Here is a 24348-nt window from a genome sequence, read left to right as displayed (position 1 = left end):
CACCGCACAAGAGGCTCTGCAAGGCATTATTTGCCATCAGTTTCCTAAACTGCTCTTTTGACAGACAAGAACCGCCAGCCCTGCGACATTTCAAACAACATCAGGAGCTCCAGCCAGAGGAGAGGCCTCCAGTACTAGAGAGGGATCCAGACTCTAAAGAAATCCAGGGTCCATTCCCACTTTTGACTTGGGGACGGGAATATGCCTGCGTATCCACGCCCTCAGGAGTCAAGTGGATCCCCAGGAGGCATGTCAAACCTTACATTCCAGGACAGTCAGTGAGTCAGAGCGACACAGTGCCAGTGGATGCAAACAATGATTCCACCATCCAAGGGGTTGCGTCCAATTGCAGGCGCCGCAGAGAGGAAAGGGACTCAGCATCTCCCTAAATAGCATTCTTCTCACATCTGCCTCAGTCCGTGTATGTCCCCCGTCCACATGTTTGAAATAAAGTTGTTGTCCCAGTTCCCCTATCCCCAAACACCAGGGAAAAAACAGCTCCAGCATCATCTCCAGGCCCTCTCCATCTGCAAAGCAGTCACAGCAGCAGAAGAAGCTGGGAGAAGAAGCCACTGCGCGAGAATCCAAGTCAAAGCAACTGTCTTTTTTATATTTTTTAAAGCGGGGAGCTATTGCATCCTGGGTTTGGGTTCAGATTATGGGTTCTGATCTTTGTTAGTTTGCCGGTTCTTTGTACCCTCGTGCATCCCCCGTGTTTCCCCCCTGCCCTCCACCGTGGTTAGCTCCAGGCTGCCTGCCAATGAGGTTCCTTGTCAGTTACCCCGTCCTCGCAACCCCATTTGTCCCGGAGCCCATGTCTGCCCCTGTCGCGTCCCCGTTTGCCATCCCAGCCCACGTCACACCCTCATAGCCTGCCCCCATTGGGCAAAGGGGGCTTGCGCCTCCCTCGGCCCGCCCCTTATAAAATCCCACTCCACTTCATGCTCTCTGCCGTATTCATCCATGCGAGGTTGGGAGCGGGCTGCAGCTTCTCCATCACAGCTCTCACAGCCAATAAAGCATCCAGCCACCACGCGGACGGATTTGGACGAATTCCCTGCCTCTTCGTTTCCTCCCTCGCGACGACAGTAAAGTGTGGCCAGCAGCCCACCCCGGAGCGGAGCACAGCAGCAGAAGCACCCGGGAATTGCGGCAAGCCCTGACCCCGACGAAAAGCCGAGATGCCCAAGCCAGGCGCTCGAGAGCTGACTGGGGCCGAGAAAAGTAATTCACTGCCACATCTTTGCTTTCTGCCTAAAGTAGTTGAGAACTTGTGCTTATTTTGTGCTTCCCTGATCTAATATATCAGCTTTCTATATGTCCTGAAAGTGAACAAATAAGTTGTCAATCAGCTAGCTGTCTCCCTATCTAAGAATCGGTTTGATATTTGGTTGTTCTTTAGGTGGAGGTTACTTAAACTATTGTTTAGTATGAAGATGAATATATTTTTCCCCAAACTCAAGTCACAAAAGGCTTTGTATGTAGATGAAAAAATGTCAGACTGGCAGATTTTAAGTGGAGGTAAAGTAAGAGATAGTGGAATTGCTTACTGGTGGGTTAGTTGGTTGTTTTTGTTAATTCCTACTTAGCAAAGTACTTTTGAAGTTTCTGAAGGTTGGAACTTGCAAAGAAACAGCCATCTTTCTCAAGAGGAGCCTGGGATTTTAGTTCCCCTGAAAAATGAGAATTTTTTTGAGATGGGACCTTGAAAAATTGCTCTCACTTCGTCATAATATATAATAGGAAAAAACATGAAAACAAAGCTACTGTCTTTGAAAGTGACTTTCAAAGGGTTTGAAGCTACAAGTAAATAAACTGTGGTGTTAATTCAGAGTGACTCCATAATGGGTGTAACTGAATTTCCTCATGCCTTGGTTTTCTTATGCTTTTCATGTTTGAAGTTCTTTTAAGTTCACCTTTTCTTACTGTCTTATACTGTGTCTTTTATAAATATGCATTTTCTCTCTTGTATAACTGAATTATTCAATGTTTTGACTGTTTCAAGTAGCATTTTTTTAATAGGCTTTAAAAACTTGAGTCTTAAGTACTCCATTGAAATGAACTGTAATTTAAAAACCCAGATTAGGAGTATTTGTGCTAGGTAAATTTTCACTAATTTATGTAGCAAGTTTATGCAATGAACTTTTTTGGCTACTGTATCAACAAGAAGGGAATGTGATAAATTCTGTATGATCTTAAAAATGCAGATACTCAGAAACTGAGTGTAAAATATAGGTTATTTCATGGTCAAAAATATGATGTTGATGAAAAACTCAATATGAGCCTGCAATACACTTGCAGCCCAGAAATCCATGTCATAGACTGCATTGAAAGAGATGTGTCAGCAGGTTAAAGGAGGTGATTTTCCCCCTCTACTGTGCTGTTATGAGAGCCCACCAGGAGTGCCCTGTATATTTCTCGTGTTCACAACATGAGGAGGACATGGTATTCCTAGAGCAAGTCTGGAGGAGGGTATGACAGGGCTGGACCACCTTCCCTACAAAGACTGATTGAGCAAGTTGTGGCTGTCCAGCCTGAGGAAGAGAAAGATGTGCGGAGACCTCATAGCAACCTTCCAGGATCTGACCAGGGCCTACAGGGAAACCAGAGAGGGACTCTTTGTCAGACGCTGTGGTGATGGGACAAGGAGGAGTGGTTACAAATTGAAAGAGGGGAAATTTAGATTAGAGATTAGGAAGAAATTCTTTACTATGAGGATGAGGAGACACTGGAACAGGTTGCCCAGGGAGTGGGCAGATCCTGGCAGTGTTCAAGTCCAGGTTGGATGAGGGCTTGAGCAACCTGACCTAGTAGGGAGGTCTCCCTGCCCATGGCAGGGAAGTTGGAAGTAGATGACCTTTCAGATCCTTCCTAGCCCAAACCATTCTGTGATTCTATTTTAGATTTCAGTATTCAGCTGAAGTTTTGTACATCAATATATAATATTTCAGTAGCTAAGATATTTGTATAACAAGTTTTTTCTTTCCCTTTTTTAATGTTTTACTCTTTCAGTAATGCTTCTAAAAAAACTTGAGCTTTCAAAATATGTTCAAAAGCTTGTGCTGATTAATTTCTTACTTGAAACCAAAAGCTGAAGTTAAATATGTCACAAATGAAGTACTGACAGATATTTTTTCCCTATTTTTAAAATCTGCCATTAGATAACTTCTGAAGTTTTAATTATGACAAAATAATATGTTACATATTCTTTGCATTGTACTCTGCAATGGATGATGGGAACTTAAAGCATTAGTAATGCTAGATTATTTTCATCTCTTCCATGAAAAACCTTCAACTCTATAGTGTGGTATTAGAAAGAGGCAAATAGAATTTATTCACAGAATATATGAACTATTACAATTTTTGTTCACATATTCAATACTGCAGGGGAAAAAATACTGAGGAGAAGCCCTACAGTTACTTGTCTGCAAGTTATAAATGCCTCATTACACTTAAAAAATTGTATGTGTTGATAGTGAACTGTCTCCTATAATTTTGAATTTTTTCATCATTCAAGGAAAAATTAAGTTTTTCTACCTAGCCTTTGACATTGAATGGTGACTCGTTTTTTGGGTACACCAGGTATGTAGCCTGATATTTGTCAAGAAACACATTAATTTCCTACCTCATTCACTTGTGAATTTTGCTATTTTCTTGCATCAATGTTACTGTTATTAACAGGATATGATAGTTTTCATACAATTTCAAGGAATTTGATTGTAGTAAACTTCTGATACATCTAAATACCTATAGGACATTTTTATGCAATTTTAAGAAATTTAATTTATTTAGGATTTAATTATTCACTTTTCAGTTATAGAAATATTTTGATAACCTTGGTATTTGAGGCATCATTGCTGAAAGGGAAAAATATGCTTTTTATTATTTCTTTAAGTATGTATGTAATGGAAAACTAATATACTCTTGGCAGTAGATTAGGGATGATATTCTAAGAGGAGGCTTTTATTTTAAATTATTAATGAATCATGGAATATTTGCCTTACTGAGAACGAGTGATTGCATCTGTGAGTAGCATAATACCAAAGCTGGTCAAAGGCTGTTTCCACCATCTGAAATTCTGTTCTTGATATTGCTATAATATTTATATTTCCATTCTTGCCTCAAAACACTCTGGGGAGAACAGTCATACAAAGCTTCATAATGACTGATGTGCTCTTCTTAGGGAACTCCAGCAAGGTTTATATAGACACTGAAGTCTCCTTTGAGTAAGCTGCCTTGCTGCTGTGTTTCCTAGATACACCTTTGCAGTTTGCTGACTAACTTGTACAGTAGGGCTTATGGTAAAAGGCAGACCCTTGCTTGTTTGCATTGTTTTCAGTGAACACTTTCAGAAATTTTCTGGTATGCAGTTTCTTTTCCTGAAGAAACTATTCCTTACACTGAATGAGCAATGCAAAATAAGAGCAGATTTAACAAGCAGTGTCAAAAATGAATCTGTATCTATGATTCTTTGTTCATATACATGATGTTGTGAATTTTTGTGAGAGATTAAAACAATGAATGCAGAGCTACTTTTTTTTAGAAACTTCTACATAGAAAACAAGGTTTAATCAGTTTAGTAGTTAAATAGGGAGCTACTGTTTTGCAAAGGTTTGATTCAGGTTCCTCCTTCCACATCCAGCAACTGAGTTAAGGAAAACTTCTTAGAGTAAAGAAAAGATAGCCACCTAAAATTTGAAATACGCCTTTTTTCCTGGTATTTCACATTTTTCATACATGCACATATACTTACCTGTACATACTGGCTTAGACTGCAGTAAATGTATGCATGTATGTATGGGCACATCCATATATCTATATACATAGAAAACTTGCATAGTAGATTTAGCTATTTCTTCTTAATGCATTTCAGTTGCTTTCTTTGCAGAATTTGGAAACTGATTTAGCAGAGACAAGAGAACAAATAAAAAGTTTGCACAGTATATGCAGTAACTTGTCATCTCAGGTAGATGTGAAACAGGAAGAACTTTTCCAGAAGGATTGTGATGTGGTCAGAGCTAAGTAAGTATTTCATAATAACTTTAAGTCTGAATCCATTCGAAAAGACTGTTGTTCCAGTTAGGAAGCAGTAATGTGCATTGAAGATACTTTTATGCAGCAGTATGTTTTACCATTCTGTTCACAAGATGTAAGGCTTTTGGAAGTCTGCCAGTTTATGTGGACTCTTCCTGATAAATTTTGACTCTTGTATATCTTACCTGTTTTTTAGTAGTGACAGACTTAAAAAATTACACTTCTGTAATTTTCATTGTGTCAGAGATCTACCAATCTCGACTGAAAGTAACAAAGTAACAATATGATTAGTGACATGAACATTAATTAGAGAGGCTAAACAACCTAAAATTGAAAAAGCTTTAAGCCTAAGTGTAACTTTTTAATTAGAGTCAAATCTGACAAGTCAGCAAAAGTCTGTGTAGACCTGTGCTAAAGGTTTAAAGTGCAGTGATTTAAGCTTTATCTTAGGTCTCACACACTGTTTCTTTACACTGAATCTGTAAGATTAGTGCTGCATTATTTGTATCTTGGAAAAGAACTAAGGGACAGAATGAATGATATGAATTGAAAAGACTACTGAATTCCCCAGAACTAAGGTAATGTGAGAAGATAATTGGTGACTCTAAGTCAGTTGTCAGGAAATTGTCCATGCTTTACTTCTTAATTTCAGAGGCATACACATTGTTTCATACCTATGTTAGATTAATAATATTCCCTGCAATATTCCTTTAAATGGTGGTTTTGCCTGAAGAAGTAGAAATCATTGATGTGGATACTCCTCTTTACTTTCCAAGCACAAATAATCTTTCTGTAGGGTGTCAATATCTAAGTATTTTTTAAAAAGCCCAAAACAAAACAAAAACCAAGAAAAATAATTTTTGATGCATCTGAATTAAATTGTCATCTTGAAATCTTGTCATGTTGAAATCTTTACAAGAAAGATGATGTCTTCACAAAAAAATTATTTTCATGTTTAAAAGGAATAATACCAATTGGGTTTTAAAAAGTCAATAAACCTGCGTAAGCTTATTCAGAGATAGTATTGAAAGAGGCAATCAATGGAATTTGTGAAATTCAGGAATGGACTAATAGAATTTATCTCCTGAAATTATTCTCAGAAAAATATATATGTGTGAGGACTGAGGACAGCAAAGAAGGCATTTTAGAGTCAGGTAATCAAGTTTGAAAAGTTACTGCTTGCTGGTTTCATCTTTGGATATTGCAGTCTGAGTTGGCCAAATCTTTGAATTTCGAATTTCTCAAAATGAATTCTTTGATATTCTTTGCGCAACAACCTCTTAGAATTTGGCACAAACACTTCATTAAAATACAGAAGTAAAACAAAGATGTTTTTGAACATAAGGTCTGAACATGAGATAATAAAGAGATAAAGACTACACTTATTTTAAAGTGGAGTCTTCTATTTTTTTCCATATAACCAATCCTCTAAATTTATGGGAAACAGTTTGGTAAATCAATCATATGGGTGGTTTTGTGTACTCTAATGTTTTCCTTCCTAGGTACTTAGTGGTATTGCAATAAGTAATAGTATTTTGGATATCTCTAGAATGTGAGTTATACTTAACATGTCTGTATATATATGTTTGATTAGTATTATTATAATTAGTTGTCTTCTAATCTTTCTCAATGAACTTCAGCTACAAATTTCTTGTTGACATTTCTGTTATGAAGAAAGAAGGCTTAAGCTTATACTATGTAAAATTCACAGTTTCAATAGTTAGCAATATGTACTAAGAATTGCAAGTATTCTCTACTTTTATAGTACAGAATACTGAAATTTCTCATTATCTTCTGAGATGTCAGTATGTAGAAAAAATTACTTTTCTGTTATTTCTCAATTTAAAAATGCAAAATTATACAAGTCTTTGTAAAAAGAAGACAAACTTACTTAAATTAAAGTAACAACTCCACAGTTAAAGGAAAAACTCTGAGGAGAAAATTAAGCCTTTCTATCTTCTCATCTTCCTAGGCCAAAGTCTTACGAATGTGTTGACTTAATGATGAAAGCATTTAATTTTTCCTATTTATGGTAATTTTTTTTAAATCAAATTAAAATTTAGTCTTATGAAAGTATCACATTGATTGCTTGGTTGTCATTTGATGCTGGCAGAAAATTCTTGGACAAATAGTGTGGAAAATACCCCATCCTCCTTAGTATCTTCAGTTTCCCATCATCACTTTCAAACTTCAGACCTGAAAAAGACAATCTGACTTGCAAATGCATCTGTTCTTCCCAGTGCTCTGTCTCTGTTTGCTGCTTTCCTACCTTCCCCACCCTCTCATTCTGTGAAAACAGAGCAGGAACACAATTGAAATTATTAGAAACAAGCTGTAGAAAAAGAAAGAAAGGCAACTAGCTTTCTTCATTTGGTGTCTTCTTTCATATACAGTGTTGTATTGTGTTTTTATATCTCTGTAACAGTTCTGTAATGTTTTGCCCCTTCACCCCCCATTTTCTCCCAATGGTTCCATCCCGAGCTTTCCCACCTTTCCCTCAATACCAATCTCCCTGAAAATGCTCAGTCATTCCCCTGTCCCCTCCCTGGTACCCTGTCCATCACTCGGTTCACCATCCCACTCTCCCAGAATCTTCCACCTTGGGCATCGAGTGAGTAGATGAGGGCCAGGGGTCCCTCCCTTGAACTTCCCCCATTGGTTTATGTATCTGTCTATCCTTCCGCCTTCCACTCCCCCAAATCCCCTCATTGGTTAATGGGCGTCCCTTCCCCCTGGTTACCGCCCCGGTACTTAAGATGATTGCAAAAGACTCGAGGGGACTTTTGGCTGTCGGATACAGTGGCATTCGGAGCTCCTCGGAGCTCAGATTAAACCTGAGACTTTTTCCCCGGCCTTGAGTAGATTCCCTTACTGCCTCCTCGGACGCTGCCTCTCCTCCATACAAGGCAGACAGCGCAGTGCTCTGAGCCGCTCCCTGACTCTCCACAAGACACAGGGGAGTGTCCCCTGCAGCTGACCGTGCCTTGGCTGGGCAGGCGAAGCCAGGGAGCTTCAGAGTGGGCACAGCAGCAATACAGCATAGGCATATTCAGAAAAATACACCTTCTGCTGACACCTTGGTAATACTGTCTGAAATTTTTACACTATGTGCTAAATTCAGTTGCAGAACAAATTCTCCAAGGGAATATGTACATACTGGGCTAGTGCTCTGCTTCTTGTGCATTCACCACTTCCTGTGTTGTGCATATCTGTCAGTTTGTTGGCAAGAGGTTTTTTTAGTTGAACAATAGATGTGTCTGTAGACATCAAGAGAATTGTTTTCTTCAGCAAATTAGCAGGAATCAAACTTTGAAGAAATACTCCTGTGCAAATCTGATTCTGCAGAATAACAAAGTGGTTTTGGAAATACTGCCCTATGTCAATAAAAGTCTGCTACATACTTTGAGGTGTAGAAGATAAATTTTCTAGGACTAGTGACCAAACAGTATTTACAGGATATATCCTGTATAGTGAGTGTCTTCAAGAAGCCATTACCTTTTTTGACTTAATTTTTACAAAGCACTCTTCACCTTACTGGGTTTAATTTCAAACTTCTGAATTACCTGTGAAATGCATTTTCTTGTTATATTTTTGATGTTTTAATTTAGTACAGATTTTCTGTATCTCTTTAGAATCTATGGTAATCTTTCCTTTCCATATATAACCTTTCCTGTTATATATTTTATATGTAACATTTTCATGTTATCAAGCTTGGTGATTTTTGCTTTAAAATTATGCTAAATACCAGGGTCTAGAACTTTGTGGTCTGACACAGCTCTGGTGGAGCTCCGAACATCAAACTGGAAAGGTTTGATTGACTCACTGAAGCTTGAACCCTGCTGTTACAATTATCCAGGAAATATTAAACTGTTTGCAAATATAGTAAAATCTATTAAGTGAATTTGAATTTCTTGCCCCAGTATTTTTAGTGGAAATGTGGGCCATGACTTCATTCCTTTGACTCATATCTAATCCAAATCTATCCCTGATGATTTTCCAACTATTTTGTTCTGTAATAATATTTCTATTTTTACTCCCTCACCATGTGTGACCCCATCCTGCCCACCACCCCTTCCAATGCAGTTACTATTAACTTGTGTGCTGTAAATTATGAGGCAGTCAGATGTTTACTCAGGTCTTGTTTTACTGCTCTTGGATTTTTCAGGTTATTCTTTGCTGTTTGCTGCAAACCATTTTGTAGTATTTATGCCATTTCCATGAGAAGTCATAGTTTATAGGACCTGTCGCTGTGCTGTATTTTTTAACTACAGGTAATAGGATCTAGAGATTTCTTGAATTACCCCAAATGATCTTGTATTCCCTTTGGTAACAGGGACAGCTGAGATGATCAAAGTCCCAGTATATTCACCAGCATTGTGGTGGTAAAACAAAGCTAAGAATATCACCTGAAGAGATGTGCATGTTTTTAATTCTGTTTGTAGCACAGCACATTCCATAGCTTGTGGAATGACAATAGCTATTAATTTCATTTATATTTCTGTGAAGCCACAGGTTACTCTAAAACCCTTGATCGGGGCCTATAAGGCCTCTTGCTCCTGCAAGGATGGAAAGGTTTTATTTAATCTTATGTTTTAGGGGTAGAAGGAAGTGTCTGTGAGCACCAGAGTTGTCTCAGCTCTTAGCAATAGTAGTGATTTAAATATTGTTACTGATCAGATAAGGTGTCAAATGTTTGAGTCTTGCTGCTGTCTGTTTTGTGGTATCTTCATGTAGCATCAACCTGAAAGCAGAGTCTACTAAGGTTACTGTACCAACAATCTTACTTCAGGAATTGAAAAAATTTAGTAATGCTCTTCTATTTTGAAGTGAGAAAGATCAGACTGTTTTTCATAGCACATCTTTCTTGTTGCTTGAAGAGTGCAGGTCACTTTCTGTAAATTTCATTTCCCATTGTATTCATCTTAAAATATGAGAGTAGAGACAGAGAGGTGTTTTTTTTATTTCTCAGTACCACCTGCTGACTTTGCTCTTAAAAAAGTTAAAAGGTCTCAGTGTATCATAGTGTGTTAGTTTATAAGAAGTTTGGGTTGATGGAAAAAAGTAGACTTGAGTCTTAGCTGACAGTGTTATTTTTTCAATTGCTGTTGCTCATGGCAACTTTTTTCTTAAAACTGTGTTTCTTTAAAGTGTATAGTATGTTGAAACGTTTTATCACCATGTGCTTATATATGTATATGAATATGGATATATATGTACATGTTTACATATTATTTATAGGTAGATGTATTTATTTTTATATATCTCTATGTATGTATAGATGCGTGTATATTATATATATGTGTGTGTGTATATAATGTTAGATGCCACTCATTATACTTGTTACATTAAATTAGTAATTTTTGTTATTTCTTCTGTTACATACTCACCCAAGACGATAATTTTTCTGAGGATTTGACATCCTTATCCTGCCGCAGTGACAAGATAAGGTGTCTGTCTTGTAGAGTATTTATTGTTTGCTGCTTAGAGTAAGCATGTTAATAAATATTTTGAGGTTTGAGGCTGATTTTGAATACTCTGAGACCAGGACAAGCAAATTAGTAACAGAATCACAGACATCTCTGAGTGGCTGAAACTGGTAGACACCTCTGGAGATGGTGTAGTATGCTCCTCCAGCAGATCTAGCCCTCTGCTCCAGCAGTATCAGCTACAGCAGGCTGCCCAGTACAGTGTCCAATCTGAGTATGTCCAGTAATGGAGACTCTGCAACCTCTCTGAGTAGGTTCTTCCAGTGTTTGGCCACTTTCAATGGATATAAATATCTTTACTATGTTTAGCTGGAATTTTTTCTGGTTTTTATTGGTGCTTATTGCCTCTTTTCCTGTCACTGTGCGCCACTTACAAGATGTATGTCTGCATCTTCTTTCTAGATTGCCATCAGGTATTTATAGATGTTGATAGCTCAGTTGTCACTGAAATCTCCCTTCTCCAGCTTCAGCAGACCCAGCTTTTCCACCCTCTCTATATATTCTGTGCTGCTCTATATGCAGCAGATGCTCAATACTTAAATCATCTTTGTGGCCTTTCATTGGCTTTCTCCAGCCATGCCCATTTTTCTCTTGTACTGGGGAGCCCAGAACCAGACACAGCACCAAGATGTGCCGTAAAACTTCTGACTAGAGGGGAAGTATCACTTCCCTTGCCCTGCTGGCAGCAATAACCTCTTCAAAGCTCAGGATGTCATTGGCATTTGGCACAAGACCACCAATGATGGCCATTCAGGTGTCCACCAGGATCCCCAGGGCATTTTCTGATAAAGTGCTTTCCAGCTTGTCTGTTCCCAGATTGTGCTTTTACACAGGATTATAACCCCCCAGGGACAGTAATTTGCACTTGTCTCTGTTGAACTTCATAAGGTTCCTGTCCAGCCTTTTGTCTGGTCTATAAAGGTCCCTCTCAATGGCAGCCAAACATCTGTTGTGCCATCCCCCTTTTTTGTGTCATCAGCAAAGTTGCCATGGTGCATTCTGTCTCATTTTCTGGGTCATTTATGAAGATGTTAAAAAGTGCTGGCCCTAATGTTAGCCCCTAGGCTACTCCTTTAGTGCCTGGCCTTGGCCTGGCCTTGAACTGGACTTTGCATCCTTGATTACAACTCTTCAAACCCAGTAGTCCTACCAGTTCAAGGGAGCTTTACTGTCTGCTTATCTAGCCTATACCTCATGAGTCTGTCTGTCGTGTTTTATGGGACAGACAGTCCCATAAAATAGTCTTACTGCAATCAGAAAGAACATCCGGTGCTCACCCCTTATCCACTAAGATAGGAATTCTCTCAGAAAAGGCTGCTAGGCCAGTTGGTTAGAGCATGGTGCTAATAACATCAAGGTTGTGGTTTCAGTCCCTGTACAAGCCATTTACTTACGAGTTGTACTTGATGATCATTGTGGTCCCTTTCCACCTCAGAATATTCTATGAATCTGTAAATATTATTTCCCCTTACGACTCCCAGTGATAATCTTCTCCATTACATGGTCCATCACCTTCCCAGGGACTAAGATGTAGTTGACTGCTCTAGTTTCCCAGAACCTTCTTTTTGAACACAGGCCTTACTAAAGAACCTTTATCTCCATGCATGTCAGTGCTTCAGTCATGTGAGTTGTCCCACCTTGTCTCTGTGATCCCAGTGAGTCCAGCAGGTGCAGACAGTTCTCTCATTCCTCCTGTTGTCTTCCATGAAGATGTGCTGGGTTCATTTGAACAGCAGCTTCAGATAGGCACCCAGTTAAGCTAATTTCCTGGTGTGTGGAAAATCACACTGTAAAGGCCAGTTTCTACAAATGAGACAGGGGAGTCCTGCAAGAATAAACTTTATTTGAATAAAGGGAGAGAATCCACTCAGCCATATCCCTATGGGGTCTGTCTTGGGTTTTTGGAAGACACAGCCTCCTTTATCCTAAATTCCTGACTGCATCTTGCCCCCCTCCTCCTTTCCCCATTGGCTGAGGTTCTAGGAAGGTACAGCCTTCCTGAATCACCTACTACATTCCCCCTGTAAGATGTATCCCCCTCACCCCCATCATGCATTGCATGGCCATCAAAATTAACTTTAAGCCCACCCTGGATGGATAAGTTAATATTCGTAAGTCTAGTAAGCCTGCATGTTTTTCCCTCAAATTCTGCAACAAACTTGAATGGCTTGATATTCATGAGGACCCCCACATCCATTTCTCCAGAACTTCACTGGTTCTTTCAGAATGAGCTGTTTGAGAAGACATTATCACCCATTTCTCCTCTCACCAGGAAGACTCTTACGAACCTTCTTCATACTGTCAGCACTCCGTTATTTATGTGCATAAAGTGAACATCCTCCCTGAACGTTCTGCTGCTCATTACAAGGTATTTTCTGTCCATATCTACGTGTCTGCTTTTGCCTGCCAGTCCAGGCCACAACTGCCTCACTTGCTATTTCATCAACATCTTTGACCCCTGTCATTCCTAATTTAAAACTCCCCTCATTGATTTGGCTCATCTGTAATCAAAGTGCTTATTTATGTGTATTTGTTTGTATTGCACGTTGGTACTGAATAGTGCTTGGTAAAGGTTAGCATAATTTCCATATTGATCTGTAAAAGTGAAATAAAAGAAGGCTGCCCCATTGATTTACAATGTAAAAATAGTGCCTCATCCACTAAAGACAGAAACAAGCTTAAGTACAGGTATGAATAAATAAAGTTTGATTTCTAAACTGTATTTTAATGGAACTGTGACTAAATTTCCTTCCACTTAAAAAGCCTTGAATTTAACATAAGCAAACATGTTAATGTGTTCTGACTGTGCTGTGGTTCTTGTGTGGCTGCAAGATTTAGTTCCCCCCTCCCACCGCCTCCCCTTAAGGATATAACTGGAAATCTGATAAAGTCAACAAAAAAGATTTCCATTGACCTTAATACACTTTGTGAGCAGACCATTAGAGAACACATAATACTGCATTCTCAGGTGACAGACACAGATAGCTGCATTGATGTTTGCATACAAATTAAAGAGTAGCAATATAGCAGACTGGTCTTGAGGATTCAACATTATCCCATGTTTTTCGCTTCCACAACAAAATGAAGATCTGATTGGAGAATCTGTGCAAAATTAATATAATCTATGTTTCAACTGCAGTGAAAAGATGTGTTATTTTCTATTATATCTATGCAGTCAGGGAAATTAAAGAAGAGCTTGTTTGGAAGCCTGTTGTAGAGCTGTCAGAATGTGCTAATATATATCACTGTGTCTGTATTTCTGCTGCTTTTCTTCTGAACAGAATTAAATTATTACATATGCAATACATAATGCAGTTGCACTTTCGTACATCAGGAGTCTTTAGTGTATCTCTACCTTTGTTAACTTTGGGGAACTACTTTACAATTAATTCAGAACAGCAGGACTTAGTGTTAAGTCCTACTAAGCATGGTTAGTGTGTCCTTAAAGTGTTACCTTTTGTTGCTCTCTTAACAGGCTTTCTGAAATGGTGCTTTGTAACAAAAAACTGTCTGTCGTATTGCACATGTAATTTAAATTCTTATATAATTATTCAGATGTATCTGTATTGAATAATCATTCAGTCACAAACTAATTAGTGGCATAGGTTTTATGAACAGCTTCTGTGAACTTCCTTTAAAATTGTTTATTTGTCATTCTTTTATCCCTGAAAGAAGACAATGAAGTTGGTATTGCTACTTATCCTTTATACACTAATCTTTACCTGGATATCTCCAGAAGCATTAGAAAAATGCAATGATAACTCCTGTTAACGATAATTCCAGTCACAGAAATATTACATATGTGTTAGAAGTTAAAAAGACAATTCTTTGAGGATGTAAGGAAGAAAATTAGTTAGAGTGCTAAATATATATTTTGGTATCTCTGTGTAATACTAGTTTGAAATGTGCTTGTGAATTAAAAGGGAGTTAAGTAGAAAATACATAAGCAGGGATTAATAGAATCATCTATACTTTCAATATATGTTGCAGAAAATACTCAAACTTTTAATCATTCATAGTAAGTGTTACTGCACTTTGATCTTAATTTAGAAAATCTATTGGCAATACAGTGAAATTATTAAGAAAGCTGATTATACTAGATCTATCCTATGGCTGCATTACAGCACCATTCTTATTATTGTCTTTATAGGGCTTTTATTATGTTATATATATGCACCAAAGGTTTGCTTACTTTGTTTATGGTTGTTGCAGTATGCTGTACCTGCAGACAAAAAGTAATTTATCAGCAAACATATTGATGTGTCCGGGGAATAAATGCATGTCAGAAAAAAAGGTTGCCTCACACATACTCTGCAAGTTCAGGAAGTTTTATCTTTTTCTGATTGTTCTAGGTAAAAAACCCAACAACTTATTTACATTTGATGTGTTCTATGTATTTTACATTTTGACACTTATGCTAAAGAGTTAACTGAATATTGATTAGAAAAGATGAAGTAGTGAAAATTTACTTATTTTAGAGCAGTTAAAGCATTAAAGGGAAATAGAAAGGCTTTCCATTAAATTAACTAAACATAACAACTAAAGTTAACTGGTTTTTAGATATTTCTCAAAAGTGTATAGTAAATATTTTATATGTAACTTACAGTGTTTGAAAGGCAATTGACTGAAAAATAAATGAAGATAGGAAGCTCATTATCTACAATAAAATTATTTGCATACAATTTTTTGACAGAGGTCATTGTTCTTTTTCTTAATTTCTCTTTATTGCTTGTTTTCCACAGAAAGGAGTTTGAGGAGCTACAGAATCTTTACAGACAAAACACTGAAGATAGAACACAGCAGGCTGAGCTGATAAAGCAGCTAGAGGCTTTCAATGCTGATACAAAAAGTTCTGCAAGACCAAGAATATGCTCACACAGGTAAAACAACATATCAAAAAGTATGTTATTCTGCGTTATGATCATAGGGTTCATTTTAATATCCAGCTGTACAATATCAATGCACAGAGTAATCAAAGCTCTTTGTAGTGTTGCATCTTTTAGAGCTCTGTTATTCTCTATTATTGCCAAAATATAATTGAGTATCTGAGTTTATTGGCCTGATTGTGTACCAGCATATATGGCCTCTTGCATACATTGAATTGATCAGCCTTAAAAAATTAAGATTTCGTTGCATCTGAAGAAAAATAGGATTGAATTGCCAAGCATATACATTTCTTTATCAGATTTGGTGTTAATTATGTTTTTCTTCTTCCTCGTCTGTAGGACAGGAGCTTTCAATTACTAAATTCTCCAAATTGATTTTCATATTCAGGGGAAGATACTCTTTCCACTAAACAAAGTATTTGTGTGAATCACAAAGAATATTAGTGATTTAAGATGTAAAACCTGCTCTATAAAAATCAACTGGAAAACTGTTGCTATAATATCTTTTGAAATGGTTAGCTAGTTCACAAACCTGGAACAGTATGCACATTTGCAGAACAATTTTATATTTTTGGTGAATGTCAGAGAAAATGTTTGCTCTAATGATCTGTCAAACACTCACTACTCAGAACTTCTTTCAGGTTTTTGAATTTATATATGTTTTTCAGTCTCTAAGAAATATAAAAAATACGTTTGCCTCCTTTTTGGAAAGATTAAGAAGGAAGAAGGCAAGGAAGAATTTGTATAAACAACTTTCACATGCCTTCTATTACCTTGGAACTGCCTTCTGAAGTTATATATTGCCAGTGCTTTTTGCCAAAAAAATATTTCTTCCCTTTGTCATCTTAACTTAGAATGTGCAGATTGTAATAAAATTGTGAAGCTAGACCTGAGTCAAACCAGAATCAGCACTGGGTTTCCAAAGGTGTATTTGTTTAGTATTTATAGCTTGTAGTGCCCAGCACGTTCTTGTCTACTTCACACTGTATCATGTGGTACAGTGGTTTGCTAAGGTAATTTGAAATTGTGTGGAATGGCAGCATAAAAGAGCTGCTGCATATAAAAAAGAGTGGGAAAAACCCCAAACACTCTAGAAAACTCCACTGTTTATTTGACTGCAGTGATGATACAGTGATGATATTAAACAATTTCTGCTTTGCAGTAGTCGCTCAGTCAAGCTACAGGTAGACTTTCTGTCAAAGTTGTTCAGAACATGTACAAGGCAGGAGGAATGTATCTATCTAGGACAAGGCAGAGTAAATTCTAGAATAAAAAAGAAAGTGAATATAGGTGTCAGGAGCTGCTAGTTTTTTATTTTCCATTCTGTAGTCACTGCTTCTGAAGGTGTTAAATGAATCCTTTGAGTCACTCAAAAAAAAAGGGCAAGACAGTATGACATGTCTTCACTGGTCTCTATAAAACCATATTCTTCCAGACAAGTTCTACAACAATACAATATCAAAGAAAATAAAACTGGACTTTCATGAGACTGTTTTAAAGCATGAAAACACTCTTTATAAAGGTTACTCTACCTTGCACAGTGGAGATTTTGCCAGTATTTCTTCAGTATGGAAAAGAGGTTGACCTGTCCTATGAAAAATAGTTGCTTAAGTAATAGGAAAATTTGATGGGTGTATTGATATACCTATAGGGTCAAGCCATTTCTAATCTGGGCTTGGTTCATAATTTAGGATTGCTTCAGAAAGCTGGTTCACAGTTCTTAGTCAGTCTAGGCAGGACTTAAAATTTCTGCCTATCATACCTTATAACAAGAGTAGTTTGGTTTAGAAGATAAGCCCTAATTTTTGATAGCTGCCAAATACCCCCAGTTTACAAAATATTCTAAAATTTGCTGGTTTGGAGATGTTGAATTCAGTATTTTTTAACATGGAGGAGTAAGATGTCTTGAACTTGCAAAAGCCAACTCATATCTGCTAAAAAATTACTATTGTGGAACTGCTAAGTTGTCTTTTTGTAAAATATCAAACCTGAAAAAAAAAAACGAAAAAAGAGGAAAAAAATAGTGAAAAAAAGGAGTAAGTGAAGTTCCTGAATCACAGTGGAATAGAGCTAGTACTTGTGGCAAGTTTAGTTAAGAGAACTTTAGAAGGGCAAAGGAATTAATTTATCATGACAGTCCTATTCTGTATTTCTGATCAGAACTGTATAAAACAGCCAATTGTAATTGCATCAAATAATCTGGATTTTTCAAATCACAAGATATACAGTCCTTCTGAAGTCACAGCAGGCTTTTGGAAAACTCAGCATCTATAGGAAATAATATAAATGTCTATTTTTTTGCTTTAGTGAGAGAGGTACAAACTATTACAGACAAATCTGTGTTCTGTCTTCTCTTTATTAATAATACTCAGTCTGCAACAGCTAGATAAGGATGTGTCAGCTATTCCATAAATACAGTCACAATGGAATATTTTCCTACTTCTTCAAATGGCATTAAGCCTATCAGTGTGTACATCCTATGATATATTGTCCCTTACAGCAAGATCAATGACCTCTCTGTTAGTGGTCACATAGGCACTATGTGCTGTAGCTCAGGCAGTATGGTTGGTTCACATATTCGAAGTTCATGTTAACAGGGTACCATTGAGAAAAACAGATTTTTGTGTTGATGGTTGATGTGTAGCGTGAAACAGGAGACTGAAAAAAGAAAAAAAATATTTCTAATAAATCTTAGGTCACAAACTTGCCTTGAATTATGTGTAAATTTATTGAGGACCACAAATTTTCAAGTCTAGCTGTAGTGAGCAGCATGTAAAGATCTTTAACCTGTTTTATCAAGTTGGGTTGACTTCACATACCTTTTTTCTCTAAGTACAAATTTTAAGGATGCTGTGTTCTGCAATAACTCCTTTACATTAGAGCTTTTATGGAAATAAATTGATATCTATTTCATATTGCAGCTGTAGTTCATATTCTCAAGGATAGAGAATATTTTTCTAAAATGTGTAGCATCTGCTTTAGTGGTCCCAAATGCTCTGGGGACTTCATTCCTATGCTGGATTTAATGAGACTCAATAGATTTGTCCTCATCAACCATTTCAAGGTGGAGAGATTTCAATCAATACTAGGATAATAAGACAAAAAGAGATTCTGAAGTCTTTCACCAATTTATCACAGTTTTCTGAAATTTACAATTTGAGGCCTTTGTTTTTATATTGCTCTACGTTCACTTGATCTGATGTGGCCTTTAGGATCCATGTTAATCATACTGATTAAAAGTCATTCAGTGGAAGGCCTTTTTAGTGGAGTGGAAATACCATTGTCATTCAACAGGAAATGATAATTTATGTCCTGGAACTCAGCTCTGAGATAGAGGATACTATGAATAGTGGTACCATGCATGTCTGTGGATGAAGAAAAGTTTTTGCAGTAGTCTAATTAAACTATTTAGTTATAGTAATTAGAAAGCACAGTAAGTTTCAGTTATGAGGCATCACAGAAATCTGCATCAAGTGCATCAGCAAGTAGATGAAAATAGGGACATGACAGATATATTTTCAGATGTTATTTTGTACCTGAATTTGCCTTTGCTATTCCTTCTCATGGTGTCTTGTAGAAGAAGTTTGTTCTCCTCCAAGCCCACAAAATTGTCATCAGATCATCAAGTTACTGTGTTTACCATAATATGGTTGTTTTACACGTCCAGTATTTTTTGTAACTGCAGCAACCTTTAAGCATAGTTAAAAATAAATGTATTTATGTAAGCAGTATTAAATTCTGAAAATAAATGCTAAACCTATATAGATCTGTAAATTCTAGTGGTAGTGCAGGTTCCTATTCAAATTAGAATGAAAAGCCTAAGTCCTTTCACACATGATAAAGCAGGAGAGAAACTACATGTCCAGTCAAATACACTGAAGCCCACATAAGTAATAAATGTATTGTCATTTTTATGTGTCTACTTTGGACAAGTTTTAAGGAACTCAGATCTTTAACAGATTCGCACACTTTAGTTCAATCTCAGATACTGTTCTCTAGAGTTGGAAAGTGTGTTAATTAAGGTAGTCTTTGTTTCTTACATGCCAAACACCAGTACACTTGGTCACATTCTAGCAAATAGATTTTGGCATCAAATGTGCCTATAGGTTGAAGTTGAAGAAGTCCTGGGTAGACTGAGTTGCTTAGGGTGATATTATATTGTGTGTTCACAGGCAATAATTTTCATGCTTGAAAGACCCTATACTGGTGTTCTTAGACCACAGCAGTTCCTGTGTGTAATGTTGTGGACTGATATCTGCAGAATATTCAAGTATTTATGAGGGGAAAAGTAAATATAAATAAAAATAAATTAAATATCATGAATGTGCTATATATAATCTGTCTGGACTCTCTCTTCACCTTCGTCCTATAGAGTTTCTTCAGCTGATTTCTGCCCTTGTTCTTTTCAAATTCTCATAAAAATCAGGGATTGTTACATGGATTTCTGCCATGATGCTGTAATAATTTCCATTATAGTTTTACTTTGTCTTAATTTAGACTAACTTTTAAAAACTTATGTCATTACTGTATGTTCAATATTACTGTATGTTTGGATTCAGAAACAACTGCATGTGGCAATTAGTGTTATGATTTAGTTGACGTGATGGCTTTGGTCAAAGGTTGAACTTGATTATCTTCAAGGTCTTTTCCAGCCTTAGTGATTCTGTGATTGTATTTACTTGGGTCTCTGTAATATACTTTTTTAGGGTATGAGCATTTTGATAAAACATTTAATGTAGGAGAATACTTGTTTTATACACAGTGCATATAATGTGGTTACTGTTATATTTTTTAGTTGGATCTACCTTAGTGTTAGTAGATCCATCAGAAACTTTGAAGAAAGTCTCCCAAATGACCCTACTATCATACTTCAGTTGATATCATAGAAAAGTTAATGACAGGATCAAATAAATACCTTTTGGATCATGGAACTGAAAAATGTACCCTGGCTGTTAGCTGGCATTTAGTGCATAGGAGCAATCTAAACCTACTTTAAAATAAATCCTGCACACTTGCTAAGTATTGGTGGATTGTTTCAGCTGTTTCACTCTGCAGGTTTTTTTTTCCAATTGCACTACAATTCTGGTTAACATACCATCCAATAATGCATAGGTTGGTTATTTAGTTTTACTAGTTTGTTTTTTTTTTAATTTCTCAGCTTTCCTTGTTCTGACCTAAGATAATTTTGCCATCACACATATTCAATATATGTCAGTATTTCCTTTCCCCACCATTATCAGGTTGTGTTTTCCATTACATGTGAGTAGCCATTACAGTTCCATCTTTTGCTTCTGAAGGTTCTTGCTTTCGTTAGGCATTTTTTGCTTTCTTGATGGTATTTTGTTTTCCGTTTCAAGTAACTATTCATTGATGTACCAAAAAAGTGTTTTCTGATGAAATCAGGTAAATCAATACAGGAAATTGTCAGGATAGCTGAGAAATATGGAATACTTTACTTTCTGTATAATTCAGCTAAATTACTTACCTTTTCTGACTCATGAATAATGCTCTTGTGTCATATAGACTAAATTTATTACAGTGTACTGATTTCAAAACCTTTAATCTTTTCTCATTTGTTTTTAAGTATCTTCATGTGTAACAATCTAAGCTGCCTGTCAGAGAAAGGACAGCTATGTGTTACGAAGAAATTCTTTTGCAGAGCACTTGCGTGTTGCTTGCTGGTGCTTTTTTTTTTACACTTTCAAGTGTCATAAGATGTTGTAAGGAATTATTTAAGATATATTCCTATTTATTTTTATTTTACCAACAAAATTTATTTTTGTAAGTTTTCTTGGAGATGAAAAAGTTTACTGCGTAGATCTCCTGTCCTATTTGCATTCAAGTGAAGTATAACCATTTGCATACATATAGTGACGATTCCACTATTGTCTTCTGTGAAATTTGCTAGTTCTGAGATAAATCATATATAATATTTTTGTTTTTCTTTTGGATATTCTATGCAATGTTCTGTCTCTAGCCCTCTGATGTCTGTTTTACATCCTGTTTCTATACATCTGACTTTATTAATGGTTAACTTGTTTCATCGTGCTATGCAATTCTGAATATTTTGCAATGTGCTTACTGCAATGTGATTAAATATGGTGCCTCTTCTAAAACTGGGTCAGAAATGAGCATTAAACCCAAAATAATTCAGTGTAAATATTAAATATTTATTTGATCTACAAAACAGAAAAAGAAAAGATGAGGAGCCAAATGGAAACTTGTAACCTGTTTCGGTTATCTGTGTTATTTTCTGACAGTTAATTTTCATTTCTAAATTTTCTGATGTTAAATTCATTTAAAAAAATCTGAATATTATCGACTATTATTGAATAGTACATTGGTGTTATTTAAAAAAGTATATGAACCATAGTTGTAAAAGATTAATAGTGTGAATATGGTTTTTACATGTAGATTTAGCTAGTTTTATACTTGAATATGTTTTTTATTAATACTGTTTTCAAAGCAGGAAAGGTTGGAAAAGTTTGTGCAAGGCAAAAGACATGCTATTTTTCTTGTCCTGACAAATGCTGACTACCAAAAAACCCCATTAACTACATTAGGGGATGTGGCTGCCAACTAGGAAAAAGCATAACATTTTTGATGTTCTCCATTCATCTTACTAGGATGCTACCTTTCAGATACTATAATTATAACCACTTATGTACTGCTAGTCTTAAAACCCGCAAATTGTCGTACCAGTATGATCTAGTTAATGAGCTTATATTGCTGTAGCTGGAAGTAACTGTGTCTTGATATTCCATTCATTTGGAAAGATATTATATGGTTTTGATAAATGAACTGTTTATTTTTCTGTGAGATGCTTATTTCCATAAGAAATTGGCTAATCTTGCACTTCTAGAGAGCAAATGCGGCATTCCGTTATTTTCCCACAGCCCCTGGGCAGCTCCAGTGCCCGGAGTGGCACCACCTCTCTCTGGGACTTGGGTTTTGCCACTTTTACCAGACACATCTCTGTTCCGCGGTCCGGGAGGGGCTGGCCTCAGTTTCTGCCGCTGCGAGAGAGGGACTTTGGCAAAGTAGTGAAGGAATTGTGCAATTCACCCACAAGGGAGGCTGAAAGTCTTTTAATGGCTACGGAGACCTGTGGCGGAGAGGTTGCGACCCGCCTCCAGCACCCTCATGGGGGAATGTGGCCCTGAGTTTCGGGAGGCATGGGATTTTATCGGGGGCGGGGCGAGGAGAGCAGAAGCCCTCCTGCCCAATGGGGACAGGTGCTGTGATGATGACGAGGACCGTGGCAACCAACGGGGACGCGACAGGGGCAGACTCTGGGCTCTGGGGCGAATGGGGTTGCGGGATCGGGATGACAGACACTGAAGTCTCTGGACGGGACGGGAAGTGGTTACAGGAGTGACGGGCTGAAGCTCCAACAGTGAGAGACTCGTAATGGACTGCCATGGTGTGGGGAGAAACACAAGGGGTACGTGGGGGTGCACAGAGCTCAGCTAGCTAACACAGATTAGAACTCCTAATCTACACCCAAATCCGGGATGCCACAAGCAAATACAAATATAAATAAAAAATCCAGTAGGCACAAAATTTTCAATGCAAATGTTTAATGACATGGACTCTTTTGAAATATCAATCTGTCTGGACTTTGAATTAGTTTTGCCTGAGAAACATGATTTCTGATCTGCCTTGGAAAAAGGCAAGAAGTAATTCACTTTGTCCTATGTGGATTTTGGAAAATGAGAGGAAGAATGAAAGGCTGATTGATTGTTGTTTCCAGATTTCTCACAAAATGTTAGTTAGTTTCCCAGTCTAGAAGTTGTGATTGTTTTTCAAAGGCTTTAACTCCTAAGTGATATAAACAAAGGAAAGGGAGGAAGAATTGTATCATTTAAATAAAAGTGACAACACAAAGAGTAAAATGAAAAGTCATTCTTACATTCTGCAGTAAAAAATATCCCAGATTTTGTTAACATGCAGCATTACTCTGGTTGAAGGGCCAGAGTATGCCTTTTGGTAATGTATCATAAGGCTCATTTTTGACTGGATTTTGATCACAGCCAAATTTGCCATCACCACCCTTACTATCCAGTGTAAATTTCAGAAAGGTAATGATTATTGTGTTGGTTACAAATCTGGGGTTTCTGGAGGGGAGAAAAACAGTGATTACCTTTTCTTGACCTGTTAGATAACCAGAATTCCAGAAATTTGTAAAATTCTGAAGTCAAGCATGATTAAAAGGAACGTTCTAACTCATCCAACTGTTTCTTGACTGAAACACCAGAATACAATGGATTTGGAATGGGAGCTTGGTTAACAAGACACCAAAGCAGTGTGGACACTTATTAGTTTTCCTATTATAATTTTTTAAGCAATCCTTCCTAAGAAGAGAAGTTGGTTTAAGTACAGTTTTATTACTGCTATGAAATACTGATTTCTTGAGCACTTTCAGATTAATGCCCTGCTGAAAGTTCAGCCTGTGAGACATGCTAACAGTCTGTTGATGCAATGAGGTATCTTCTTCAGATACTAAGTAGCTATGAGTATAGTACATCAGTGTTGTGTGTGTTACAGAGACTCTGTACGGGTTTGAACTTTTCTTGTTGTTTAGATTACATTGAGTCAGGCAAAAATTAGATTTTTAGTGTTGGCTTTGTTAGCAAGAATATCTGTTTTCTTCCATTAAAGGTAAAAAATGCCTTTTTAAAATGCTATATTCTTAATTGGTCAGAACAAACTTTTGCTTCCTTTTATTTGGCTATTCTGGTAATGTGTGTGATGAAAAATTTCAGTCTGCTTTACAGAAAATTTGTATTTACATCTTATTATATATGCATTTAGTTGTTCAGTTAGTACACTATAACTACACTATGTATAAGTATACTATATACTATAACTATTATCCATGTGAATAAAAAATATATATTTAGTGAATTGAAGCAGTAATTCCTGCCCTGACTCCTACTTTC

The 24348-nt window shown here is 36.9% G+C and overlaps 1 protein-coding gene across 1 annotated transcript in view; it reads left to right on the top strand.

The window, feature by feature from the left end:
- Nucleotides 1-24348, top strand: part of CNTLN (centlein) — a 188047-nt gene that overhangs the window by 44797 nt on the left and 118902 nt on the right. The window contains 3 exon segments of the mRNA XM_068177356.1: nucleotides 4889-5022; nucleotides 15263-15361; nucleotides 15363-15434. Of these exon segments, the coding sequence (XP_068033457.1) occupies nucleotides 4889-5022; nucleotides 15263-15361; nucleotides 15363-15434 (305 nt within the window).

The sequence above is a fragment of the Anomalospiza imberbis genome, chromosome Z (assembly GCF_031753505.1).
Source record: "Anomalospiza imberbis isolate Cuckoo-Finch-1a 21T00152 chromosome Z, ASM3175350v1, whole genome shotgun sequence".
In the NCBI taxonomy this organism is placed as follows: Eukaryota; Metazoa; Chordata; class Aves; order Passeriformes; family Viduidae; genus Anomalospiza; species Anomalospiza imberbis.
The sequence above is the reverse complement of the archived record's forward strand: the minus strand, read 5'-3'. Positions and strand labels throughout refer to the sequence as shown.